The sequence below is a fragment of the Xenopus laevis genome, chromosome 2L (assembly GCF_017654675.1).
Source record: "Xenopus laevis strain J_2021 chromosome 2L, Xenopus_laevis_v10.1, whole genome shotgun sequence".
Classification (NCBI taxonomy): Eukaryota; Metazoa; Chordata; class Amphibia; order Anura; family Pipidae; genus Xenopus; species Xenopus laevis.
In genome coordinates this window covers 155020090-155035385 of record NC_054373.1, presented here as the reverse complement: position 1 = coordinate 155035385, position 15296 = coordinate 155020090, and the positions used below count along the sequence as shown (strand labels likewise).

The 15296-nt window shown below is 40.8% G+C and overlaps 1 protein-coding gene across 2 annotated transcripts; it reads left to right on the top strand.

Annotated features, from left to right (window-relative positions):
• The first annotated feature begins 4734 nt into the window (after positions 1-4734).
• On the top strand, positions 4735-12233 carry LOC100158333 (uncharacterized). 2 transcript variants are annotated; one of them, XM_018244685.2, is made up of 4 exons: positions 4735-4862; positions 9757-9801; positions 11421-11797; positions 11953-12233. In XM_018244685.2, exons 2-4 carry the CDS (start codon positions 9780-9782, stop codon positions 11983-11985), a joined length of 432 nt encoding a protein of 143 aa, XP_018100174.1. In that variant the 5' UTR covers positions 4735-4862; positions 9757-9779; the 3' UTR covers positions 11986-12233. The 2 variants fall into 2 exon arrangements, with proteins under 2 accessions (XP_018100174.1, NP_001121251.1); NM_001127779.1 differs by lacking the exon at positions 4735-4862 and having other exon boundaries at positions 9756-9801.
• The last annotated feature ends 3063 nt before the right edge of the window (positions 12234-15296 follow it).

Below are 15296 nucleotides of genomic sequence, written 5' to 3'. Positions count from 1 at the left end.
CCTTGCCTGCCTGCTGCCCTGTATGAATGATGGGTTCTAGGACTGTAAGATTAAAGCTGGCCATAGACGCAAAGATCCGATCGTTTGAATCCTCAAACAATCGGACTTTCCCATCTTAAGACCTACCACTAACCTTACAGATCAAATACAGTAGTAAAATAACAGATTAGCAGATGTTCTGCCCCTACAGCAATCGTACGAAAGTTATGTCCGACAAAGTTAGTGACAGTCTCCCACTGAAAATTGTCAGATCGACAATGCATGCAGAGATATTATCGGCAGCCGACAGAAATCTTTTAACCTGTCCGATTGACCAAACGGCCGATCTCCATGCGACGAAAAATATCGGGACTCTCCACACACGGTCCGAAAATCGTACGAATCGAGGATTCATATGATCAAATCTTTGCGTCTATGGCCAGCTTAACCCCCATATGCAATAAAAAGCACCAGGTCCGGACTGAGAATTAAAATAGGCCCTGGGATTTCAGGTACACAGATGCCCAAACAGCCCACACAGAGGCTCAAACAGCCCAGTAAATACTGACTTTCTATGGCACCTTGTAGCAGCAACTCTGGCATTTGCCAGAACCCACAGATTGCCAGTCTGGGCCTAAAAAGGCACTAAGCTTGCCCTGGAGCAGTAACACATAGAAACCAATAGGATCTTTGCTTTTAAACAGATGACCAATAAATTCTACCTTCTGATTGGTTGCTATGGGCTACTGCTCCTAGGCAAACTTTATCACATAACCCCTTAATGTAGTAAGAGACGAATTGTCTGCTATAGGTCTAGTAACTTATAGCCATGAGTCAATAGGTGGCAGTTACGAGTCAGCTGTTTGAAAAACAAACATCTGATTGGTTGCTAACGGTGACTAGACCTGTGTGTTTTATTACATTAGCTATTATACAGTATGTGACAAGGAGATTAACCTTTGAACCTATTGTCTTAGTGCAGTTGGTTCATAAAGGACAGGCAGGCAAGGAAAGGGAGTGCTCTGCAAACAAATATTCATGTAAGGCAGGTTTTCATAACTTTTCTCTCAGAGGAATCAAATTAAGTTTGATATTCAGTTTTGTGACCCAAAACAATTAATTTAGAACGACACATTGTACACCTTATTTGATAAAGGAAAATTGAGTTGGCTAGTGACTCTTTTGGTGCATTTATTGGACTGATACACACAGAGTTGCCACTAGAGTGGGAATTGATGAGCCCAGTAAATCACAAGCTATGGTCAACACTAGAATTCCAAATTTATCCAAAATGTACTTGCCTGTAAATTTATAATACTCTATAAACCTTCCCAGACCCTCTCCACTGCTCGATTACCCCTTTCAGTAGAGTCCCCCTTCTGCTCCGCCCATTTCCCCACCCCATGACATTATCCCACCCCCAAGTGGCATCTCCGCCCACCCACTAACTAAAGGTCTTTATTGTGAGGGAAAAAAAGGTGGCAACCCTATCTGCACATTGATGGTGATACCGTTGATCAGATATCCACAGTGGTGTAACCAGAAGTTACTGTGATTCACAGCAAAATCATTTTATGACCCCATAAACATTGCGAATAAGACCTGTTCATAAACATTTATTGAATCTTATCAGTTAGTGCCAGGTCTGGACTGGGGGTCAAATTAGGCCCTGGCATTCCAAGCGCAGAGGGCAAAACAGCCCCCACCACTCCTCTAAATATTGACTGTCTATGGCATCTTACAGCAGCTCCTCTATTTGCCAGAACCCAAAAATTCCCAGTCCAGGCCTGGTCAGTGCCGCCCTGCACCCCCTATACCTCCTGGAAGGCGTTGCCAAGCAGTCACAGGCCGGCTTTCTCTATAGGTAAACCACTGGATATACATACATTAGAGTCTAGCATTAGTCCAGTTGGACAGACCTGTTCCTGACCTGGACCTACTGATTCATAACCCAACCAGCACCTGCCACCCAATAGCATACCTCCCAAATGTCCCAATTTTGATAGCTCAGTTCGTAGTCCAAGTTTCTTACTGAAATGTCCCGCACAACTACAGAGGCTCTAGCACTCTTATTGCCCATAAAAGAATGGTGCCACTGCATGGTGATTCTAAAAAGGGTCTTATTATTTTGTACAAGTGGTTCCTATATTACTGGCTCTTTTAGTGGCTCAATGACATTAAACATCACAAATATGAAATCATTCACTTTACAGTCCTGTAGTTTTCACCCAAAGATCCCTGCTAAAAACTGGGCTGTCCAGCTGTAAACCGGCAGGGTGACAACCCTATACATAGTAGGATTATAAAATCACGTGAAAATTCAGGGACACTTCTATAAAATCCATCTAAAAGGGCTGCTCCAATTGCACTTTAATTTAAATGCATTCAGCGCAGGCCTGCAACATGCATCTGTTAGATGTCTTCCTGAATTATCGAGTGCTCTGGTAAGTAACCATAACATTTGGACTAACTTTTCATCTGTCCTTATTATGTTTTTGGATTATTAACCTCTTCCTATTTCCAACCTGCAAGTAAAAATCATGTGGATCTTGGGGGTCGCTGATTCGGACAACCAGAAAAAGCAGACTGATATTTAGACTCTATTTAGATTCCAGCTTGAATCTGACGCTGACCCCTGGTTGGTAGAGTAATTAACCCCCTAGCCAGGCCAGAACTAGAGGTAGGCAGAAGGGCCTAGGGAGCAAAGGTGGTTGAGGGGGTGCTAAGCACATACCCCTTCTGTCTGCCCCTAGTTTCAGCCCTTTTTGGAGCACCAAATCAGCACCCAGCTGATGCCCTACTATCTCTTACTTGCTGTGGGGGGAATTTGGTGCAAGTCACCTGCTGTGGGGGTAGGATTGCCACCTTTGCCGGTGGCTAAACCCAAACAATTGGGGCGTGGCTAGGGTTGTCACCTTTTAATAAAATGTTCACCGGCTGGTGGTGGGGGCGGGAGAAAATAGATGGGCCGTGATGTAAAAGAGGGTGGGTAGTGATGTAGAAAGGGGCGTGCCGTGATGTAAAGGGGCGGGACATGAATGCGCAATTGGCTAGAAGACAGCAAAAAAAGGTCAATTTTGAGCGGGCTGGGGGCGGGCCGAGGGCTTTTGTTAGAAGTATTACAAATTTACAGGCAGCTACATTGCCGGTAAATTTGTAATACCGGCCCCGGCTTTGGCAGGTGTTTTACCGGCTAGGCCAGTAAAATACCGGCCGAGTGGCAACCCTAGGTGTAGCAGATAGCATTGGGTGGAGCAGTGATCTTGGCTTGGGCATGATGACATCAGAGGAAGGCACAATGATGTTGTGGAGCTATGACGCTGGGCAGCTCCGGAATGAGAATTAAAATAAGCCCTGGCATTTCAGGTACACGGAGGCCCACATAGAGGCCCAAACAGCCCCCACCAGCCCACTAAATACTGACTTTCTATATCTATACATTATAGCAGCCCCTCTGGCATTTGCCAGAACACACAGATTGCCAGTCCGGGCCTGATGCTGGGTCAGGGTTATTGCATCAACTAAGAATCCCGCTACACAGGCGCTGTGCTGGACTCATTCATGAGAGGGCACGAACAGATTCTTCCAAATTTCAGCTTTATGTGCACACATGATAGTACATAATAAGTGGGGGTGACACCCACCGCCACTTATTTTGTACTAGCATGTGCGCACAATAAAGCCGAAATTTGTTAGAAACTGTTCGTGCCCTCTCATGAATGTCCAGCACGCGCCTGTGTAGCGGGATTCTTAGTTGCTGAATAGTTATACTGGCGAAGAGGTGCCGGCGTCTCGCATGGTGCAGCGTCTGGATGGACACGAAAACCGGGTGAGCTCTGATGCGGTCCGCATCCATTATTTCATATATCCCCAGGGTTATTGTATCACTTATATGGACATGGATGGATTTCTGTCCAGTTTTCGCAATGTTTTCAATGGGAAAGAAAGTTTTGAACAGAGAGCCCTTTTACAAACTAAGATGTCCAGTTGAATCCCACATGGCTGGAAACCCTACCTCTATTCTGCCCGATGAGTAAATCCAATCCTTTAACTACAGGTATGGGATCTATTATACAGTAATCCGTTATCCAGAAAGCTCTGAAATACAGCAACGCTCATTTAGAAAAAATATTTCTTATTTTTGATTCATTTTCTTACAGTATTTCTGTTTCTTTAATAACTTTATAATAACTAAACCATGTCCAGGTAGGTATCTTGGTATTTAATCGGTTTTCATTTGACCAATTTACTGTTCGGTTTTCATAAGGCTGAAAACTGAACAGAAAGTTGAGACCCAAACAGGCCTTGGAAAAACCGAACTTTTCAGGTCAAAACCAAACAGGTGGCAACCTTATGTGTGTGTGTGTGGGGGGGTGTCTTTAAGAGGGTGTGGCTTGCCACAGGCCCCTCCCCTTTAGCCCAGGCACTACCCTTAGCAACCAGATAAGAGTTGAAATTACAAGCCCTGGAACATTTAAAAAAAAAAAAAAAAAAGCATGGAAAACTATTGCAATTCTAATGAGAACTACGACTTTAATTGTATATCCCAGAAAACCCCACAGCGCAGTTATAGAGGAATTTAGAGAAGGTGAAAGCGAGGTTTTAGCAGCGGTGGTCACTAGTACCCGTTTGGAAAGAACTTTCACAAACACACACAGGGAATATGGACGCTTTCATGACGTCGCGGTTTTGTTTCGGGTGTGTCTTGTGCCACTGTCCGCAGGGGGCGGGGCGGGACTGGTAAGGATGTCCAATAAGGAAAGGGCAAGGTAACGCTAGCCAATGGCACTTAGGAGATAATTTAGGCCGGGCTAAAGAGCAGATAAACAGTGCAAGGTCTCCCGGAAGAAGTACAGAGGCTCCTAGGAAAGAAGGTGTTACAGGTATGTGCGCTGTTTCGCTGCTCGCTAGTTCCCTATGTATAATGTTATATAAGATACAGTAACCTATCAGCTGCTGCTTCCAGAGCCCTCCTGTGTGATCATGAGACACTAGCAGCCAGTGTTAGTCAGTGCAACCCCTTTACCAGCCACACTTTCTATATGTTCAATGAATATTGCTCACTTCCCAGCACAGCCCATTTACATTCCCATGATTTCTTGCTTTTCACTGGTCCAGAGAGGGATGATTCTCACACACTGCTTCATATCTGATCTCACCTTGTGCAAAAAGTGGCAGAGACAGATTCCCAAATATAATCATTTAACCAAAATGGATTGTTTCAACAACGGCTTCCAAACCAAAATTTGATAAAGAGGCCCACATAACACTGAAACGCCTAATATACCCGTCACAGTTACCTGTTTCTTCTAAACTTATGAATCAATGCCATTTTCTATGCTGAAATCCAGCTGTTTGACAGTTCTTCTCTTTCTGCATCATTTGAAATCCTGGCAGGGAAGGAGGGACTAAACACTGATGTTACAAATTGTAACAACTTTTCCACAGCTTATAGACCGCATGCAGGAACTACATAACCCACAATGCATTGCACTGTGATGTTCCATTCCTTATTTGAAATCACGCGTGCAGGGAATTGTGGGGTTTGGAGGATGCAGTCTAAGGACAGCTGGCTGTTGATACAAAGTAACAGTAGTCAGACAGCTCAGCAAAGTAGTCAGACAGATCAGCAGGAGAGCAGGGGGCTAGGCTTAGGGAATTGTCAGTTATGTTTTTGTGGAGTTCCCCTTTAATAGTTAATATGGCCCCATACCAGATAGAAAACTTTGGACTTCCTGTCTGTAGAAGAGGGGGTCACTGATCCGCTCCTCCATTCCATAAAAAAAAAAGCAATCTGTTATGAAGTTATAGTTTGATTTTAAAGGGAACTGTGTATGCCTGTCCCTAAGTAACTCATTTGCATAGTATCGATCCTATTGGCACAATACAGGGCCGCTATCAGAAACTTTGGGGCCCTGTACAAGCCCACACCCACCACCCAATACATCCCTCTACCCAGGACCACTGCCCAGTCCACATAGAGTTCACTTACCTTCCAACCAGGGTTCTGTGAAATCAAAAGTGATGTCAACGTAGACCGGAACTAATGTAAATTCAGCAGGACAAGGAAAGAAACTTGCCCAAACCACAGGGGGGGGGGGGGTAAAGAGGGACCAGCTCCACACCATAGCTGGGTACACAGCATGTCAGGAAATCAGGATTTTCTGCCTGAAACCTGAGCACTTTGTGGGTATTCCTTGGATATCCAATCCGGGCAGCACTCTACTGCAAAGTACTGGTGTAACTATAGAGTAACAGACCCAGCAACTGCTCGGGGCCCAGTGGGACTTGGGTGCCTATATAGAGTATATGTCCCTGAGCAGCAACAGTCAGGGACTATATTTAGGGGAGACTTTTACCCAGTTCTTGAAACAGGGCAGGAGGGATGGAAGGCAAACTTATTCTATTGTTCCGCTGCTAATGTAGTTTGTCTCCCAGAGACATATATGGGAGGTCCATGAAGTATGAGTATGGAATACATATAGTAGGGAAAGATGGAGGAAAAAATAAGCAGTAAAACTCTTTGTAATGGCAAACCCATAACCAAATAGTCTCAGCACATGTAGACAGGCTCTGGGTTTTTGTACTTCAGCAGTAGCTAAATGCCCATAGGTTGGAATTTGTTTTATCTTTGTCCCTACCACCACTAAAGATGACTTAGTCTTATGCTATGACTTGACTGTCAAATACAAATGGACCCCAAGCAATTCTTGCACTTAACAGGGCTTTGGTTCCAACTCAATATGTCATTAAGTCTGCTACCAGCTCACCTGACCTTTATTTTCAGCCAGGTACTATATGTGGTTACCGGTCCACTCAGGTATAAACTGATCTCACCCTACCAGACACGTACTAGCCACACCCCACATACAGGCAGTCACTGACAGCTTCCTTATTGTGTAAGAATGTGTATGTTAATATTTGAAATATTTAATCATACGAATTATCAATGGAGACAAAATAAGTGCAGCAGAAAGACCGCAATGATATACCTTGCAGACAACTTAAAATTGACCAGTGGGCATGGTTACATGGCAAGTCCATATCAATATTCTGTAATATGAATTTACATCTCTCCTGAACAAATAGATTTCCCACACTCCTAGGATACTCCAGGTATGTTGGAGACTGTAGGTATGCATTTTCATTTCTGATATTCAGCCCCGTAAAAAAAAAATCTCCTCGAAACATTAAAAACTGGTAACTCTGCCTTTCTATGCAAAACTGCCAGACCATGTACACTTTGGCTAAACTTGGTGGTTTTCACTGAATTTCCAAACTTACAGCGTTTTTTTTTCTACTGCTAGCAGTATAGGTACAATACACATGGGGTCATCTGTGATTGCAGCTGTGCAATGTTTTCTACCCACAATGCAGTGGTTTCCTAATAATTACATGGTAGTTGTACAGGTGCAGATGCATCACTTCTGGAGCCAAAATGACATTTGCATCCAACTTGCCTAATAAATTTGCATAAATATGCACTTTCCATTGTGTTTAAGCACCCACACTTGTGGTTGTGTTCTTATATGACCTCTAAAATGTTCTAATGCTCAAAAACTGACATTTGAATAAACTGATAATCTAAAGTACAAAACTGCAAAGTTAGCACTTTTTTTTTTAAAGACTTTAGAATGGCTAAGGGCACTGGCACACAATGAGATTAGTCGCCCGTGATAAAGCTTCATTACCGCTGAAGAAGTATCTCCTGCAAATGCTCTCCTACTGGCGATAATGTAAATCTTGGGAAAACATGTTTTATTAATTTTTCTGTAGTCGCCCAAAGTTTCCTCGTGATGCAACTTCGGAAAAACAAAATTCAGCATGTTTTTCCACCAACTATTTACATAGTTGCTGGTGGGAAAGCATTTTCAGGAGATTAGCCGCCCGCTAGAACACAACAACACACTATATGTATTCCTATTCAAACAGTGTTACTGTAGTTGTCATACTGAAAAAACTGTAAAAAAAAAAAAAAAAAAAATTTTAATGTACATTAAGGGGGTTATTTATTAACGGTTGAGTAGTGTTTTCTTTAAAAATTTTAGTTTTTCGAGGGTAGTTTCACAATTTTTTTGGGGGGATTTATTATGCCCTGAAGCTGGAATTGGAAATTACTCCAGCTAAAACCTGTTGAGATCATGTAAAAGTCAGCGGCAGAGGTCCTTGTAAAGGGGACCTGTCACCCAGACATAAAAAGCTGTATAATAAAAGTCCTTTTCAGATTAAACATGAAACCCAAATTCTTTTTGTTGTTAAAACATCTGTTCCAGTTATAAACTCTTCTAAAATTCTCCGCTGTCTATCATATATTACCTGGCCTTCCTCTATGCTTCGGGCATATGGGCGGGGCAGGCAGTTACTTTCACTTTTCATTCTGCATTTACTAGATTTCACTGCACTCCCCACATTCCCCCACCCTCCTAACCATCTAATTGTGTATCCAGTGCATAGACATGGGTATAAGGTCTCCCATTCTGGCTCATAAACAAGATTTTGGGATGGTGCAGAGCTTGTCTTTATAACAGCGTCTTTAAAATGGCGCCTTCCTGTCTGCTGTGATTGTGAATTCCAAGACTAATAAACGCAAGATTTCAATAATGTTTATAGTGTAAGTGAAATGTATGTAGCTTGACTGACTAACATTATAAAATAGGATTTGTAATTATTTTTTAAGGTAATAGGTCCCCTTTAACCACTTGACGATGTCTTCATGATTTTTTTTTATGCTGATTTGCGCATGAAGACTCGATAAATTTGAGGTTTTCTAGCTTATAAACATGATAAATTGAGGTATTCGAGTTCCCCCAATTGCAATACAATCCAGTTTTTTACATTCAGGATTTTTCATAAATAAGCAAACAATTGAGCTGTGAGTTTATTCGAGGTAGAAAAAACTCACAAACTCAACCTTTTTTAAATAACCCCTTAAGTTACCTAAAGGTAATGCTGATCATTTTTCACTGACAAGTCTGCTTTTGTAAGTAATTGTTACTTGAAGTTTATGAACCTGACTGCTTGCCAGCTTGACTGCCCCTTCTGAACCTGTCCATTCGAGCATGCAAAGAAAAAAAAAAGATTTCTGGTGTCTGTATCTCTTTGAAAGAACAAATATATGGAGTCTCCAGAAGTTGTCTTAAAGGAACATTTCAATGTGAAAATAAAAACTGGATAAATAGGCTTTGCAAAATAAAAAAAAAATCTAATATAGTTAGTTAAAATGTAATGTATAAAGTCTGGAATGACTGGATGTGTAACATAATAGCCAGAACATTGCTTCCTGCTTTTCAGCTCTATAACTCTGAGTTAGTCAGCGAATTGAAGGGGGGTCACATGGGACATATCTGTTCAGTGAGTTTGCAATTGATCCTCAGCATTCAGCTCAGATTCAAAAGCAACAGTTATGACCCATGTGACCCCCCTCAAGTTACTGATTGGTTACTGCCTGGTAACCAATCAGTGGAAACCAAGAGAGCTGCAAAGCAGTAAGTAGTGTTATGTAATGTTATGTTAGACATCCAGTCACTCCAGACTTTATACATTACATTTTTGCTAAATATAGATATATATATATATATATATAGATATATATATATATATATATATATATATATATAGATATATAGATATATATATAGATATATATATAGATATATAGATATATAGATATATATATATATATAACAATTCCTTTTAAGTTATAGCTAATGATATCTTGCATTTACTGTTTTGCAACAACTTGCACAAAAATTAATTTCTAATTTATCTTCCATTTAGAAAACCCAGATCTTTCGAAAAATATGTGGAATCCAAACGTCCCAGGTATGTAACACTTGTATACAATTTGGGGCCACTACCTGCAAAGGCAGTTGAAAGTATAATTGTGCAAAGGTAATCTGCAAATTTGCCAGTAGTGCAAAGGTATTCATCTTTACATTACATTTGGCATTATTAATGAATTTATATAGAGTCAACTCAGGAGACGTCTTGGGCAGTAGTGTAGAAAAGGGGTGGGCTTTAAACCAGAGTGGGTGTTTTTTGGAAAATCTGGAGAATAACTGAGCAGTTATAAATAAAAAAAATTAATTAAAAAATACATTTTTATTTATCATATACGAATGGGTTTTTTTTTTTTTTTTTTACTAAAACTCAAATTTATCTCATATTTTTAGTAAAGCAAGCTCGACCAAACTCCCATCCAGGATTTTAACTTATTTATCAATAAAATAACTCGGGGGGGGGGGGTGGTTTGGAGAGTCGGGTTGGGAAAAACTTGATAAAATCGAGCGAAAGTTCGAATCACACAAATTTTATTGGATTTGATGCCCAAATTACTTGATTTTTTGGGTTATCGTCTGAAAACCCAGAATATTTCAGATTATTGGACGAAACCCAGTGCAGATCACAATATCTTCAAATTATAAAAGGGACCTCTGCCATTGACTTCTACATGACCTTGACAGGTTTGAGATTGTGGATTTGCGGATTCTGAGTTTTAGCAGCTTCGGGATATAATAAATCTCGAAAAATTCGAAATTTCAAAAAACCTCGACCAGAAAAAAAAATCAAGGTTAAGTAAATAACCCCCGAAGTGTTTCTGGCAAAGCCCAATTATATTTTGTTGCTAAATTAAGGGGTACCTTATCTGAACAGTTAAAGGGATTCTGTAGTGATTTTTATGATTTTACTACTAAATGATTATGTTTTTACTACTAAATTACACTGTGTACATTGCATGCACAGTTTTATTCTTGAACCAATAAATGGATTTTTTTAAAACTGCAATATTGGTTTGTAGGCAGCCTTCTCAGCTCATTATTCCTGATCCTGTACTTTCAGAAAGAGTCAGCACTTCATGATGGAACTGCTTTGAGACAGGCTGCTGGGGGGAGGGAAGAGGTGATATCACTCCAGTTAGTAGCACTCCTGAATCCTGCATTATTTAAATTTGAAATCTGACATGGAGCTAGACATGTTGTCAGTTTCCCAGGTGCCCCCAGTCATGGGACTTATAGTACTCTGATAAACTTCAGTCACTCTTTACTGCTGCACTGCAAGTTGTGATGCATTTTGGAGAAAAAAAAAACAGTTTTCCCGTGACAGAATGCCTTTAAGCCTTGCTAAAACAGCACTATACAACTTTGATGTGGTGGCCAGATTGGAGGGTCATATTCTATAAAAGGGGATCTAAATATAATGTTAACTTGCATACGCTAACATTTATTTTTTGCGTTAGGGTTTTCTGACATAATGGTTTTAAACCAGTAATACAAATCGCTCCCATTCAGAATCAGCAAACGTTACTGGCTCTGTGTTGCCAGTATATTTAGTAAACACTGAAATTGCTAAAACTGGATATTTCAGGGTTAAACATTATTTTTCCTCTTTGAGTTTTCTGTAAATATATAGATTAAATCGGACTTTTTTTTGTTAATTAATAGGTCAACCAGGAGCAGCATACCCACCAAATACAGGATACCCACCTGCAACTAACCCAGCGTACCCTCCTGGTACAGTGCCTCCTGGTGCATACCCTGGCACATACCCTGGCCAGCCTGCTTATCCTCCTGGACAGCCAGTTTACCCCCCAGGGCAGACTGTGTACCCTCCAGGGCAGCCTGCATATCCTGGGCCTCATCCAGTACACCCTGGCCACCAGCCTGTTTACCCACCACATTCTGGACCATGCAATCCTGGTATGCCAGGATATCCAGCAATGCCAGGAGGACCTTTCATGCCTGGACATCATATGGACAAGAAAATGAAGAAGAAAATGAAGAAAGCACACAAAGCACATAAATCCCACAAGCATGGAAGGGTGAGGAAATGTACAATAAGAAGGATGATAAGATTGAATTAGACAATATTGAGAAAGAACAAGCAGATTATGAATACAGTGAAATATAAACGAGTGAAGGAAGATAGGTTAAACTAGGTGACTTTTATTGAGTTTGTTTTCTTCCTCTTCTGCAGAAATCATCATCATCTTCCTCTAGCAGTGACTAATGATGCCAAGAAGTCTTGCTGGCTGAGCTGTATGTATGTGTCCCATTCCAAGACAGCCTGAGCAATGTCTTTTTAGAGTAAAGATCAACATTTATTTGTTGCTGCCACGTAACCAAAGAATGATTTCTAAATATTACGGCGAGACTTACACAGCGAGAGCGATGCTACTTACTCCCTCGGATGCACTGTCCTTTTTTATTTTGTTAACCTGCTTCTAACAAATAAAGGATTAATTTACTATTTTAAAATTTTCAAGAATGATAGTTTTATTGATAGAGCAAAGTACGTGTATATGCAGACAGCTGGGAGAAGTATACAGAGATTCAGTATGCTGCAGTGGATGCACTAAAGCTGGCCATAGATGTTGAGATTTTTAAAAGATCAGATCCTGATCGTGCGACCACGATCTTCTCAGAATGATCGTACGATCCTACGAATTTACCATCAACTAAAAAGACCAATTTGCCAGGAAAACAAAGGGGAGCTGCCTGCTTGGCCCTGCAAACATAGATAGATTGCACTGGGACAGACAAAGATTTTTTGACCTGGCCGATCAATTTCCCAACAGATGTCGGCCGAAAAATCGTAAGATGTACGATCGTTCAAATCCCACTCACTGCGCGATAATTTTGAAGGATTGGTCGGACTTCCCTAAAATCGGTCGTTCGCCAAGAAGAATCGTCGCGTCTATGGGGAGCTTAAGAGTAGGCCATGATCTACCAGCAGATGTTGGCTTGTTTACCAGCAGTGTGGCCCACAAATAGCTGAATGAGGTTGTTACTATCAAGAATAAGTGATGTATAGTATGGGTGCTGCATTTTCTCCCATAATGATATAAAAAAATAGTGAATGAAAGTAGCTCTGGAGGAAATTGAAAGAATTATGGCCTATGCATATTTCCTGGTACACATGAACCTTCCATCATTAATCCTTGAATCTAGCTTTCTGTCACTTAAGCCTGATGGCACACAATGATTTCTCTGCTGGTGCATTTCTGAAAAGCAACCAAAATAAATTCTGTGGCCTTTTATTCATTTGAATGGGAAAAAGAGCCATCTTAAGTGCTTCTCTTCTGGATGAAAAGCACGATAAAGAGAATCCCAGGGAGTTTTCTGTATTAAAACTGTGGTTCAACATTCATTTGTCAAATTAAAGGGATAGTGAAAAATTTTTAAATTTGGATTATTTTGGATAAAAAGGAGTCCATGAGAGACATCCTTTCTGTAATTCAAAGCTCTCTGAATACCTGGTTTCCATATATTGGATCCCATACCCGTATTTCCCTTTTCTCTGTAATAATAAAACCGTACTTTGGACTTGATCCCAACTAAGATATAATGAATCCCAATTGAAGGCAAAACTATCCTATTGATGTTTTAGTAGGCTTAACATTTGGAGACCCAAATTAAGAAAAAAACCCTTATCCGGAAAACCCCAGGTCCCAAGCGTTCAGAATAACAGGTCCTATACCTGTAACTAGCAGGGTGGTGTTACTTTGTTTACTTTTTGGGTGGTTGGGACTGTGGGCCTCCTTCCCCTGAACAATTTCAACTTAAGAAAGGGGAACTATTGCGAAAATGTAATATAAGCTTCAGCATAATCAAATAAGAAGTTTTCTAAAAACAATCAATTAAAATGTTAGTACAGTTTCAGAAATCAAGTTTATCTTCACTGCTCCTCTCTCAGCATCTGTTTCTCCTCATTCTGTCTTCATTCAGGAGTTGGGTGTCAGATATTCATTGACAGTTAGATCCAATATATCTTATAGGAGGGCCCTTTTTACCTAGATGTATTACAGCTCACTATAAAAATCACCAGAAATCCTGTCTCTCTCTACATGCAGTATTTGTGCAAAAGGCAGTTATTTTGTTTTTACTGGAATAGGTTATTTGAGTGAGCTCTAATTCATCTTCTAGGAAAGGAAGCCTGACACCCAACTGCTGCATAAAGAGAGAATGAAGAGATGCTCAGAGAGGAATAGTGAATATACAACTGATTATTTCAGAAACAATGCAGAATTTTTAATTGATTGTATTTAGAACATTTCTTCCTTCAGTATGAGGAGCCTTATATTAAATTTTCATTTTTGCGATCGTTCCACGGAATCAGCCAGTGTCACTCAGCAACTTGGTTCAAACAAGGGGCTGCTGAGAGACTGGGGGACACAAGACAAACAAGATGAGTACAGTGTAGCTTACTTAAAGGAACAGTTCAGTGTGAAAATAAACACTGTATAAATAGGCTGTGCAAAATATAAATAGTTAGCAAAAAATGTAATGTATAAAGACTGGAGTGACTGAAAGTGTAACATAATAGCCAGAACACTACTTTCTGCTTTTCAGCTCTATAACTCTATAAGCTAGTCGGCGACTTGAAGGGGGGGGCCACATGGGACTTAACTGTTCAGTGTGTATGCAATTGATCCTCCGTATTCAGTTTAGATTCAAAAGCAACATATATGACCCATAGGCCCCCCTCAAGTCTCTGGTTACTGCCTGGTGACCAATCAGTGGAAACCAAGAGAGCTGAAAAGCAGGAAGTAGTGCTCTGGCTATTATGTTACACTTCCAGTCACTCCAGCCTTTATACATTACATTTTTACCTAACTAACTATATAAGTAACATTTATTATTTTGCACAGCCTATCTATTTACTCAGTTTTTATTTTTACACTGAACTATTCCTTTAAGGCATAGAGACACTATTTATAATGCAGTGTATTGCATATTACTATGCAGTTTGGGGCTAGCACATATTCCCTGATATCCTCGGCTCATCTAATGAGCTAAAAGAACTGGGGCTCTCTGTGAATTTGTGCATAGGACAATGGTGACACATTGAAAAGGATGTCTTACCAGTGCTAACCGTAAAGAAAGGGTATACAATCTCTCTATTGAAGGCTATTGGGCATTAGAGGGTTGCAGCAGTTCAGTTTACATAATCTTCCAGATGGCATTTATTTTTCTCCAGAACTGAAAAGGAGTAGATTTTACACTTTTTTTCTTATCTGTATAAATATCTCATTTACATCAAAGTTTACCTTTTCTGGCTGAGTAGTAATCAGGGGCACTTCGCCAATGAGGCGAGTTGGGAATCTCACCTCAGGCGGCAGCGCCCCACTAGGGGCGGCAAAAATGCTGCTGCTGGTACTTTAAGAGTCAAATTTACGGTTTTCAAACCGGAAATTCGGTTCTTCTAGCGCAAGGAGCTAAATTATGCTTTCTGCGCTAGCGTCCTGGCCCTCTCTGACGCCCTTGTGGACCCCCCAGACCGCCTCCGGTGCAAAAAGGTGAGAGCACGTGGGAAGGGGG